Source organism: Pleurodeles waltl, chromosome 9 (genome assembly GCF_031143425.1).
Source record: "Pleurodeles waltl isolate 20211129_DDA chromosome 9, aPleWal1.hap1.20221129, whole genome shotgun sequence".
In the NCBI taxonomy this organism is placed as follows: Eukaryota; Metazoa; Chordata; class Amphibia; order Caudata; family Salamandridae; genus Pleurodeles; species Pleurodeles waltl.
In genome coordinates, this window is record NC_090448.1 from 65127253 (window position 1) to 65140196 (window position 12944).

Sequence of the window (12944 nt, forward strand, 5' to 3'; positions counted from 1 at the left end):
TCCTATTATTTTTTATTTGGGAGGATGGCAAAAAATCCAACATTTTACAGAACTTAACGAATAACATACACAAAAAAGGATCACCAGTACAATAATTCAGAATGTTTACTGAAACATTTGCGAAACATTATTATTAAAACATTCTTTTATTATTACTCATTGATATTACTCCTTGATACCAATTATTCCCCTAATCTGGGTTAGCAGTTTTTTCCTTTACTAGCCCCCTTTGTTTATACCAAGTGTATTATGAATGCTTCAATGATCAGAATCATTAATGTACAAAAATATGTTTCTTAAGGAGAGCAGACAAGCACTAAGACCTTACAATACAGTAGTAGGATCAGTTGCATCAATAGACTTGGAGATATCGAATATGTTTTTACATACCTTACACCAATAACACCTTAATTTAGGGAATCGCAGACGAACACAGATCCAACTATCTATTGCTGTATTTCCCACAGCACATTGCTTGACTTTTTGTAAAAAAAAAAAAAAAAAAAAATCCAGTCCTTTTTGGAGTATAATACAGTGGATGCTTAAAAACATTTGTACCCCGTGTGTTCTAGTTTACCAGAAGAGAAAGAAATTCTAAATTCCATTCCCCAGTTCTTCCTCTAGTAAGTCCAATTCCAAACCCTTAGAGCAATGAAGGCAGATTATTTTCCTGGTGTTTTTTTTTATTTTTTTGAAGGAACATACAACTAATTTAGAATTCTGTACGATGTGACCCTTGCTAGGTGATTACTGAAATGCTTTAATATATAGATTGATTATGGCTTCCTCCTATTAAGAACAGAAAAATAGCCCCTCATATGTAAATAATTAAAAGTAAATACCCCTGAAAGTGGTGCCATTTCTTTTCATTTTATGTCCTTTGGTGAATAAGGAAACACCTTTTGCCACTCAAATTGTGTTAGCTGTTTCACATTACTCTCCACCACTCATATCCACCTTTTTTAAGTTTCTTGGGCAATAATGGGGTTTTCCAAAGAGTAAGATACATCTCTTTGCTTGTTGGGTCTAGCTTCCTCATCAACCAACCATAATCCTGACCAATTGTTGCAATGCACAAAATTTATTGTTTATTAGAATAGTCATTTTTATCAGTATAGTTGCCAAAAACGGAGTATTTACCTCCTGGATAGTAATACATTGAATAAATTGTGAAATTTCTGCTACATAATAATTCTGAAGATGCAGTAGCGCCCAACCATTGTCTTCTTGTTTGGCACATAACTTCTGTCAAGCTAGTCACAGGGTTTTTCATGCCCAAATATATGAAATGAATGGTTTATTAAACTAACTAAAAGAAGCTCAGAAAGCAGGATAAAGACTGAAACAAAAATATGCAGCATAATCACTGTCTATTAATGCTCCCAATTGCACTCCACCAAGATATTGTGTTTTGAAAGATGCCTCACTTTCATCGTGTTCACACTCTTCAACATCTACGTGGCCTCGCTTGCATCCATTGTCAGGAACCACAGGCTGAACATTGTCTCCTACGCCGACGATAACCAGCTGATCATCTCACTAACCGAAAACCCCACTACTGCCAAGAAGAATTTCCACAACTGTATGGAAGCCGTCGCCGCCTGGATGAAGGACAGTTGCCCCCAAGCTCAATTCTTACAAGACAGAGATCCTCATCCTGGGACCATCCACGTAAACTTGGGGTGACTCCTAGTGGCCATCCACACTCTGCACACAACAAAGCACGGACACAACCATGGCTTCATCCTGGACTAATCACTCACCATCACCAGCCAAGTCAACCCTGTTGCATCCTCCTGCTTTCACACACTCCGACTTCTCCGCACAACATTTAAAACTAATGAATTGTGATGTGCTATTCTTTTTATGCCGATGGAGCCAAGATGGTAACAACTGAGTGTGTTGAGAGAAGAGTTTGTGGATTTACTGTCTTCAATTGAGAAACGCAAATACTACGAAGTGATGCTTCAATTGATCTCAGCGACTGGCAACAGCTCGGGCCACATCCCAATCCATTGTGTTTTGCCCACTATGCCACCTCAGCTTGGACCCAGCCTTATGAATATCAGCCTTGACCTTGCATCTCATGGGAACAGTCCAGCCCCAACTGCTAGGTCAAGCCCTTCCAGAACTGGAACGCAAGCGACCTAGGACTGGTTTCACCTAAGTTAGGGCTCTTCAGCCAGCAATAGCTTGGTTCCAGTGGCACAGTGAACCTTGGACCAATTTCTGGGCATACCTGGTGCACTTAGGGCATCAAATGCAAAAACAACAAGGTGATGGATGGAATGTTTGAATTAACTTAAGCCACGGGCAGTTGCTTGGCTGTTAAGGATGTCCCTCCCCAGAAAGAAATCCTTCTGAGCTTCTCTTTTTTCCTGCCATAAATGAAGGGAGTCGGAAGACAGCTTTGTGGAAGCGTCCCAATATGCCTCATTGGCCTCTTTTTGCAATTTCTCCTTACTTTATCTTTTTTCCTTTGAACCGCCAGCAGGGAAATCATAGACCCCTGAATTGTAGCTTTAAAAGCTTCCCAAACAATGGCACCCTCTGCAGTATGGGCAATGGTTAGGAAAAAATATTCTGTGGACAGAGAGCGGGCATATGATTCCTGGGTCAGCAGTGACTTATCCATAACCCATCCTGTCAATACTCTATACTGAAACAAGGAAAATCTTAATACAATCACTGAGCGGTCTGAAAAGGCCCGGCTTGATAGTTTGAGGATATATTTAAGAGGGTTAAGGGGTCTTTAAAAAAATAAAGGCGTACAGCTTTTGGTCAGATGCTGAAATTGTCATTGCACTGTCACCTTTTTGTTCAATGTATCTTATTCATAGTTTGTCATATAGTGTATTTATACATTGAGCCAGGAAAATTGATAGTATGTGATTACGACAAGTCAGGGCTTTAGAACTAAGAAAGTTAATTGTTATCAATATGTGTCTTGCTCTGCTATCAACAAGTTTGTTGCCTTTTAGGTTTAAGCAGTCTGCTATCCGCTATACTTTTGTACTGTTAATGCACTGTCACTGTCACTTTATTGCCCTGTATCTCAGGAGTGGGGATATTGTGGAAATTAGTGACTCACAAAAGGGTTTGTGCATTGAGAAAGTTAGACCTGATAATTCTGGATTAAGACGAGTTCTGGTCTTGGAGCATAGAACTTGGTATTCACTGCATGAAATTGTGGGCTTGGCTAACAGAGATAACTGTCTATACTGTATTCTAAGCAATAAATACAAATATGACAATAAATTGATGTTGGAAAATTGAACTATTGGTGTGACTCTTCAAGATTATTTGAAACCAAAAAAGATGCATTTTGCCTGTGTCAAAATATAAAAGATGGTCATCCTCTCATTTCAGTTTCCATTTCAATGCACACTTCCATACATTGGGGTGGATCACATGTTAATCAATTTGTTTGTAGTTGTATTGGCCTTCTGCATATGTAATACACCTTCAGATATTTTTCCTGACTCAGTGGGCATCATTACCAGTGCTTCAGAGCCATTTCTTAAAGTGCTTGTTAATGATAGAAGCTTTTTGCCCTTTTGAAAGTAGCAATAGATGATGTACTTTTTTTTGTTTTTTTGTTAACCTTACAAAATCTATTTTTCATTTTTTCGACTTTCTTTATTTTGTCTCCTCAGATACGGGAGAGCAAGTATTAGTTGATGTGGATGAGAAAAACAACAGAGAGATTGTTGAACACGTGAAGAAGATTCTGGGGAAAAGCGAGTAAGGAAAAAAACAAAATGTTCTGATGACCTCCAGTGTTACTACCATTCAAAAGCAGTGTTAAACTTTAACAATTGGGGTTTCTCCCCTTTCCCCTCCAGTGCTGTGCCCCTTTTTGGCTATTTGTGGTAGTTCATGCTTAGGCCTCCATACCTTTTTGTCCACATAAGGTATCCACATAAGTTTGGGTCATTTATTTTCCAACATCATGGGAAATACAAAGGTACCCAGGGTTTGTGGAGTCCCCTGGAGGAGACTGAGAAAATAGGCAACATATTGCTAAATCTTGAGTGTTTTTTTGGGGAGGTAGTCTGGAGGAAATACATTTCCCTGCAAGAGAAGTTTGTCATTGTTTATGAACTGCTAAGATCTGATTTTCAGACTCTAGAATATTTAACTCTCAGCACCATTGTACAAGTGTTTTGTGAGTCTTTGTTGCAAGAAATAAAATAAAAAATATCAATGATAAACTGCAGCACACCACAAGCCAATGGGATCAAGAGATCACACTTGAGCTGGTGGTGGGTGGGGAGAGGGTGGTGGTGGGGTAGAAATGCCCTTAAAACATTAAAAGTTTACCTGCACAATTAACTTCTTTGATGTAGCATGCTAAACCCATCACAGCCTTCACTAGCTGTTCATAAACAAAATAATGATTGGTCTTTTTCAAGCTGGTCACAATAATAACAAGCATTTGCAATGCAACGGGTCTCGCGTTTGCTCATGTTAGAGCTGATTGCGTTGTAAACTCCTAACCCGACTTTTCATCCATCGCCAAAAGTGCTTTTATGTACGTAACCCGAAAAAGTGAAATTAACTGTGTAAAGCGCTCTACTTCTGCCAAGCGAAATCGCGCTAGGAAAATAGAGAAAAAGTAGTCCACGATCCGACAGAAAACAGCGAGCCTCGCATGTTTTCTGTACTTGGTCGCTGCGCTCGAGGAGGGCTAACCACCGGAAAAGGCATGACGTGTGCATGCCTTCCACTAATGAAAGCAAGCAGATTTTACTAGGCAAGCCCACGAACCAATGAAACACACTGACGTGACGACGTCAGGGCTCCGAGCCCTTTTCTAATAACTAAAGCGTCTAACTGCGATCCGCATGCGCGAGCGCATGCAGTGCAGGCTCGACCCTAAAAATGAGATCAATAGTGAGCTAAAATATGCACATACATTCAATACCAATCTGCAAACTCCAGAAAACATAATTGCCAGCTTTAGTATCCAAATGGGAACTGAGGTCGGTATTGTTGAGTGTGGTGGAAGACCTTGTGGCTGAAGACTGAGTGAAGCGGGCTTACCCAGTAGCACTACATAGTTAGTCATGGGGACAAAGTATACCAGACATAACCAACCAAGCATCGACAAATCCAAAATATATACCTAGTTTCAGAGTGTTCCTTTACTAATTTGAGTGAGTGGGTGAATGTGAGAATGAGTCAGTGATTGAATTGATGAGTGAGTACATGTGTGGATGCTGCACCTCTGTAATGCTCCTGCATTGTTTTTGTGTACTGTTGGATGTGCCATCTGTTCAGTGTTTTTTAAAATTGAGAAGCTGTTAAATAAATGGTCATCGCTAGGTTAGAAAGTGGTATGGCTGAATATGTTTATGGAAGGACCTGCCGCTTGCCAATAGTTATTGGCATGGGATGCGTGACTGGCACAATAGTGTCTGCAAATATGTGCCCCTCATATCTGCAAAAAGCCCAATCTAAGTAGTGCTGGAAACTGGCATGGATCCTTAAAAAAAAAAAAAGCCCTTTCCGCTTACAGTACAGGACTGAAAAGTACATAGGTTTTGCTGCAAAACAATCAGTCCGTCCCTCCCTCCCCCCCACCCTCCTGCACTGAATCTTATAAGAAAAATATCTGACTACCACAGAGAGGGGGTGTTTTTTTTTTTTTTTTTTTTTTTTGCTGTGAGTCATGCTAAGATTTCTGCATGTTGAAGTCTCACAGAACACAGATGGAATTGTAAATGAGCAGTCAAGATCATGCATGCCCCTTCTTAGATGTGTTGGTTAATGAGATGCTCCCAGCCAGTACCTGGGACACAAACAGCCCCATTGTGAGGTACTGTGTTGGGGCACCTTAGTTTGCATTTGCTTATTACATGCTTTTCTCTGAGCTGAATAGTTATACCATTTCTGCAAATTAAGAGCTGCTGCTTGAAACTGTTCATATAGAGAACAAAATGCTGTTTTGACACATTTCTACCTATAGAACTCTACGGAATTTGTTCCTGAAGAGGAACAATGAGGAGTAACCCTTTTGATCTGGTCAGTCTGCATGCTTGGGACCTTAGCTCCCTCTAGAGCCCTGAAAGAGGAAGCAGCCGAATGAGACACCCCTGCCACGTCTGGCCCAACCAAAAACCTTGGAAATAAAAAACATTTTTAAGGGAGGACTGAGCTTTGTCCAAAGCCTAGAAGGCCTGTACAAACTTTGCAAGATTTTTAACAAAGGCATCCCCGGAAAAGTTTTCTTTCACCTCAGGATCAGCCTCAGAAGAGGCCTATTCTGCCAGTTCAGGGTTCGGTCTCAAGAGCAGCCAGCACCTACGCTTCGTAGACAGGGTACAGTTTGCATTGCCCAACATGCTGATTGCTTTCTGGGGCAATAGCATTCACAGTCTGCTTGGCATCCTTCTCAAAACCATGTTGTTGATCACTCGGTCTGTGATATCCTAGAGTTTATCTTAGGACGATCACCAAGATCTATCAGTACCCTCCTGCTGTCCTTGATCAGTCTGCCTATAGATGGCACCATATTGGTGTGGCTGCAACCTTACTCTCAATGGAGGGCTTTGGGAATTCTACCCACAGTTTATTGCTTACCACTGTGTGCTTGGGGTTGCCTCAATCTTTATTTGAGGTAGTACGCCACCTTGGAGGAAGGCTGCCACTCCGAGGTAGAGTGGAGAGGTGCCTGATGTCAGGGTGAAAGAAGTCTGTAAATGAAATCCCTGTAAAGGTAATAGTTAAGATTAGGTAGCACTTTCGTCATTTACCACACCCCAGAGAATATAAGGGAGTTAATCTCGCTGACTAGCTAGGGTGGTGACTCTAAGTTGTGTGTTAAGACTAACAAGCTGGGAAAAAGATTGCAGCTGCAGTACTACTGATAGGGAAACTGCTAGATACTTGAAGAGTGCTCTGGCCGATATCTAAAATGCTTGATACAACTCTTCTAGACCTGAATAATTGAGCACTTGAATAATCAAGCCAGCGAAGCACTCTAAATCCCACCAGGCACCCCTGCCCAGAGTCTCCCACAGTGTGTTACTCTCAGGGTTGACAGCGGATGGGGTACATAAGGATTGAACTCCCGAGAGCACTGCACCAATCCGCCTTATTGGCTGGTCAGTGCTAGCGTGTATACATAAACTGTTGCCACTTTCAACCAATACAGTCTTAATTCACATGATTATAAATTATTGATTGAAATGCATAAGAAGTAAAGAGCAGCAAAGAAAGAGGACCATAAAAGGATAGCATGCCTTATATGTAGGAAGCTGGCTCTCTATATAGTGCATTAAAATGAAGTTCACTGTGTAGAGTCCAGTGGATCCCCAAAGGCTTGCAGAAATAGATAGGTCTAGTGCTCTATTTGTGGTAGTGTGGGTGAGCAGTTAGGCTTACCAAGGAGGCATGCTAAGCATTTGTTGTACTCACAGAGGCAATAAATGAGAGACGCACTCAAAGAATAAACCCGAGTCCAGTTTAGAAAAATAGCAGATGTTTTTATATATGCTTTGAAGGTAAGCAGTTTTTGAATTAAAAATACTTTTCAGTTTAAAAAATCGACAGTGCAATTTGCAGAATCTTCAATGTTGTCCTATGGGAGGAAAACAAGAATGCAGTTTTGCAGGTAAGTACACAACTTGCAAATCCAGTGTTCGGGTTTTGGGGTCAGCACCAGGCAAGATTTAAATCAGCACCAAGAGTGCACCTACAGCGTCACTGGAGCTGCCGGGTGCAGAGGTCTAATTCGGAATCGGGTGCCCAATGTTAACTAATGGAGACTGGTGGTGCACGAAGATTCACTGTTCACTGGTAAGTATAAGCGGCTTCAGGGGTTGGTTTCTGGGGGTTGAGGGAAGCACTGGGAGTGGGGGACACAAAGCAGCACCAAACTTACACCCTCAGTGGCACAGGGACGGCCGGGTGCAGTGTGCCACCACAGCATGGACACCCAATGTTAACCAATGGAGGCAGGGAGTAACCGAAGATGCGCTGCCCCCAGGTGAGTAGAGCAGGAGTCAGGGGGAGATCTCTTGGAGTTAAGGTAAGTCCAATGGGGGGGGGGGGGGGAACAAGGCAGCACCAAACTTACACCCTCAGTGGTACAGGGGTGGCCAGATGCAGCATGCCAACACAGCATCGGGTGGCTAATGTTATCTAATGATGGAGATCGTTTTTAGAAACGGGCTGCAGGCTCTGGCCAGGAGGTTGGGTGGGGACACCCCACAGCTGCTTAGGTAAGTAGAGATGCCAGAGGTTGTAGGGACACCGATGGTCCAGCTCCCCAAGGCTCAGGGGCTCCGGGTGCAGGGGTGTCTTTTGGCATCGGAAACAGCTTACCTGACTGGTTGCTGTCAGGGTGAGTCCTTGGATTGAGGCTGCAGGTGTCACTGTAGAGTCCGGCAGGTGCCAGCCCACGGTGGACTCTTGTTCAGAAGCACTTGGGAACCTTCACAGGACTGGTGGGCCATTTGAACTCTGGCCGTGGGCATCGGGTGCAGTGGTGGATCCAGAGGCGGTTTTGCAGTTCCTCAGGCAAAAGACTACTTCTTTGGGGTTGGTTTCTTTTGGAGAGGTCCGCTGTCCACAGGAGTTCTTGGTCTTTATTGAAGGCAGGTAGACCTCCCAAGGCTTTAGGGGTCATTGGGCTGCAGGCTGCAGGACAAGTAGTCTTTTGGTGCATGTTCTTCAAGGGCTACAAACCGGCCGGAACGGCTGGGGCCAAGTCAGTTGGTGTCTTCAGTCTTCCCTCTTGGTGCGACTTCATAGTGTCCGGCTCTTCTTAAATTGTCAGGAATCTGAGTTCTAGGGCTCAGGGGTGCCACCTAAATACTAAATCTAGGGGCGTTGCAGGAAGTGCCAGGTGGTAGCCAATTGGCTACTCACCTTTAGGGTGACTGCTCCCTTCTTATGACCACTTCCACTAGGAAGTGGGCATAGCCATATAGGCCTAATTCTTTCCAAACAAGATGAAGGAATTTGAAAAGTAGTATCCACTTCAGTTTGTTCACCTTAGGGGTGGGACTGGCACAAAGTGGGCACTCCTAATTTAACCAATTGTCCTACTGTCAAAAGTTGGGTCAGGAACTAGGGGTCAGCCTTCTCTACCATTTGGAGAGGCTTGGGTCACATTTCAAAAGCGGCAAGGTCTTTGAAGCTACCCCTCCTTGGAATGTCCATCAAGCCTGGGAGAGGAGGTCACACCTCTGCCCAGAGCAGGCCTTTGTTCTGAGTCATCAAGAGCATTGGCTCTCATCTCAGGGGGCCAGAACTGTCTCAGGTGGCTGTACTGATTTTGACCAGTTATTACCCATGCTAGGAGTTGGTAGGTTTAAGGGGGGACCTCTAAGGTGCCCTTGAGGGCATGTGTTAGTAAATCCATCACTTGATTCAGTGAGGGTTTATTAATGCAAGATTTTTGCTCACAAACATACCTATTGTCAGTGAAGCCATTATGTAGCTGGGGAACTCATAATGACCAGTGTCCAGCACGTACTAAAAATGGCTTTACTGATCATTTACTATGTCTGACAATAGACAAAGCAAGGGCAAATCTGCTCATGAAGGTTTGCTGTCACATGTAATATAATGCACCCTGCCTTTAGGGCTGAGAGGCCTGCTAGAGGGGTGACCTATATATTGCATGCAGTGTGAAGGGGACGGGGCACACAGGTGGGCATTATCAGAGCATTATAGAGAATGCAGATTTTTCTTTTGCTCCTGGAGTCAGGCCTATCTGCCAGTACCATGATGTGAGATCAAAAGTACTCCGATATTTGGCTGCTCCTAATCTGTCAATTAGTTCATCTCCTCTTGGAAATGTGTGGGCACCTGTCTTGGTCACTGCATTGAGACCCCTATAGTCCACACAGAACCTCATCTATTAAGTTTGATCCTGGGATTGAGGCTTGGGGACTAGCACAACTGGGCTGGTCCAGCAGCTCTGTGAGTGGTCAATGACTCACAATTCCAGCATCTTGCTGACTTCAGCTTTTTATGCTCTCCTTGACATGGTAAGATTGCCTGCATATTTTGTTTTGACAGGTAAACTGTCTCTAGTGTCCACATCATGTGTACACCAGGTAGTTCTGCCAGGGGTCAATGAGAAGAGTTCAGCAAACTGGTGTAAGTCCTGCCTACAATCAGTCTGCTGCTGGTCAGAGAGGGTATCTGAAAAGACTACTCCCTCAACTGAGCCATCTTTGGGATTGCTGGAGAGGAGATCATGGAGCGGCGAACTCTCAGTTTTCTGTCCCTCATCTGTGACCATGAGCATGGTCCGCTCAGCTCCGTCATGGTAGGGTTTCAGGCGGTTTGCATGGATTACCCTTTTGGGATTCCTGCAACTGCCAAAGTCCACCAGATAGGTGACTTCCCCTTTTGTTTCTAGGATGAAGTAGAGTCCACTCCACTTATCTTGGAGGGCCCTAGGGCCAGAGGCTCCAACACTCCAACCATCTGCCCCAGTTGGTATACAACCAATGCAGTGCTTTGGTCACACCAGAGCTTCTGGAGTTCTTGGCTGGCCAAAATAATTTTGTTTGCTTTTTTCATGTACTTGGCCATCCTTGAACGAAGGCCGAGCACATAATCCACTGTGTCCTGCTTGTGTTCCCTGGGAGGTCTCTCCCATCTTTTCTTCACATTTATTAGTCAGAGGGAGGATGTACAACAAGGCAAATAAATAGGTCCTGTGGATGTTGGGCACAAGGAGCCATCCGCTGCAAGGAACAAAAGGGACAGAGTCTGAGCCACAGAACAACAAAAAAGCTGTCTAGAGTGCTGGCCAGATGAGTATATAAATAAACTCTGTATGCAGTCCTTTACAGAAACTCCAAAACTTTAACAAATCCTGACTTTAGTGAGTCGATGACCTGTGGATCATAGGGGCAATAAATTTCAAAAGCAGTTTCTGACATTTCAAAAAGTTTGGTGAACTAAATACTGTAATGCTGCTATCTCCCTAGGTGAGCCAACATTGGCCTAGAAGCTTTGCTGCAGTGAACATGCAAATACTGTCATTCATGGCATTCCAGACCCCCAAAGGGTGTCCTGTGGCTGATCTATAATGAAGAGGGCTGACTCATTACCCCATTAGTGTATGCTGATCCAAAATGTGATTGACAATGTCCCAAGTCAATGTCTCAAGGAGGCTGAAAAAGGTATCCGTATATATGATATTTGTTGTAAAAAGAAAAGGTCTTGGCTTAAGCCAGACCTAAAAATAATGTTACAAAACATCAAAATTCCATTAAAAACAGTGAAACCACTGGAACCCCCTGAAATCACCCAATTATGGTGCTACAGGCAACCCTGATTCCCTTTGATATATTGATCATGGAATCACACATGGCATTACATATCGCTTAACATCACTCATTTTCATTTTACACCAGAATATCAGCAGTGCACGTGTACTCTTAAGGTCGAGCCTATTAGACAGCGCATGTGCTGCCTGTTAAGTTATATTATGGCTTACCAAAAACATAGAGGGGCTTGGAGCCCATTTATTGCTTACCATTGGTTGGCTTTCCTAACACTCTCATTTGCCTACTTCTTATTTGTGTTTCAGTATTTCATTCTTTTATGCACCCACCATGGAGCATGTCCTCTTTATCATCTCTTCAGTTGGCTAGTATCTTTGCTTGCATGTCAAGCATTCTTTTTTTTTTCTTTTTTGTGAGGCACTCATAAGAGTGCATGTGTTTGAGCTGCCTCCCTTGCAGTGGTAGTCTGTCTCTCAAGTGCCTCTCCCCGTCTCTTTCCCTATTGCCTCCAAGTGGCCTTTGTTGCGTCCTCACCACATGTGCCCCTTTCTCTCTCCGTTGTTCCTTCCCCACTCCACCCTTTGTGCGGCTTTGCCCCAGCTCGTGTAGGTTTGCTGCCCTCCAGCCCCTCCAATGTGTTGCTTTGGAGTCCATCTAAACGTCCATGTTGCTTTGGTTTCCCCCTGATGTCCTCCTTGTTGCTTCTGCTTTTCCTCCATCCTCCTCTTTTGCTTCTGCCCTCAGCTGCTCCTGTCACTCCACACTTGCTTTAAATGGGAAAAAAAAAAACTGCCAAAGACAATAGGTTGACAGGGGCTAGTCTTATTGACTTTGAAGACTAAAGGTGGTTCTGATGGGGCTATCAGGAATGGGTGGAGGTTTGGGAGTACAGTGCCATGCTGGAAGCAAACCCATTTGCCTTGGTCCTGCTGGGCAAGGCCAAATGTCCTGCTAGACAGGCTTCTTACAAAAAGCTGTGCCCAGATTATGTGGCCTCTGGGCCAGTCTGAAGCCTATGACAACTGAGCTCTTGATTTTTGATCACCTGGTAAAGAACCATAACCGCTTAAAATTACCCTTTGTAATATAAGTGGAAATAAATCGCTATTGTGTTAGAGTTAAAGTTAGAGATAGGGACTCTGTAGCTATGGTTGAGTTGCTTAGGTCACAGACGAATGATTTTAGGCCTAGCTTCCTGACGGTGCACATGCTCTGTCCCTTGACGACAAATTGTGTTGAAAAAAACACAAAAAGAAACTCTAACAAGCATTGGCAAAGCCAATGGGTCTCGCCTATGCAAGATTTAATAGCTTTGTCAATGTTTTTAGCCATTTTGCATAGCAGCGTGGCTGCTGTCCAACAAGGCTAAAAGTAAAGGAAATTAGAATGTTATGACGCTGTCAAAATTGGCCACGTCTTAGAGCTTTTATTTTTCATACTTTAAGCTGTGTTGCACTGTGGCCGCACTGCTAAACAACATGACTAAAAAAACATTGACAAAGACAGTAGATCCGGTATAGGCAAGGCCTATTGGCTTTGCAAATGCTTGTTTTAATGGCCATGTGCCTGTCGGAGCTAGCCTTCAGTTCACAACCGAATACAATTCTGTCTGGCACCCGGCTGCGTGGTAGTGCCTCCTCACGTTTTACAGGTTACACTGTGGCACACATGTTAAAAAAACAAGCA

The 12944-nt window shown here is 43.6% G+C and overlaps 1 protein-coding gene across 1 annotated transcript in view; it reads left to right on the forward strand.

The window, feature by feature from the left end:
* MRPS25 (mitochondrial ribosomal protein S25) overlaps positions 1-12944 on the forward strand; it is a 64864-nt gene that overhangs the window by 7835 nt on the left and 44085 nt on the right. Inside the window, exon 3 of the mRNA XM_069206305.1 lies at positions 3657-3744. Within this exon, the coding sequence (XP_069062406.1) occupies positions 3657-3744 (88 nt within the window). The remainder of the gene's footprint in view (positions 1-3656; positions 3745-12944) is intronic.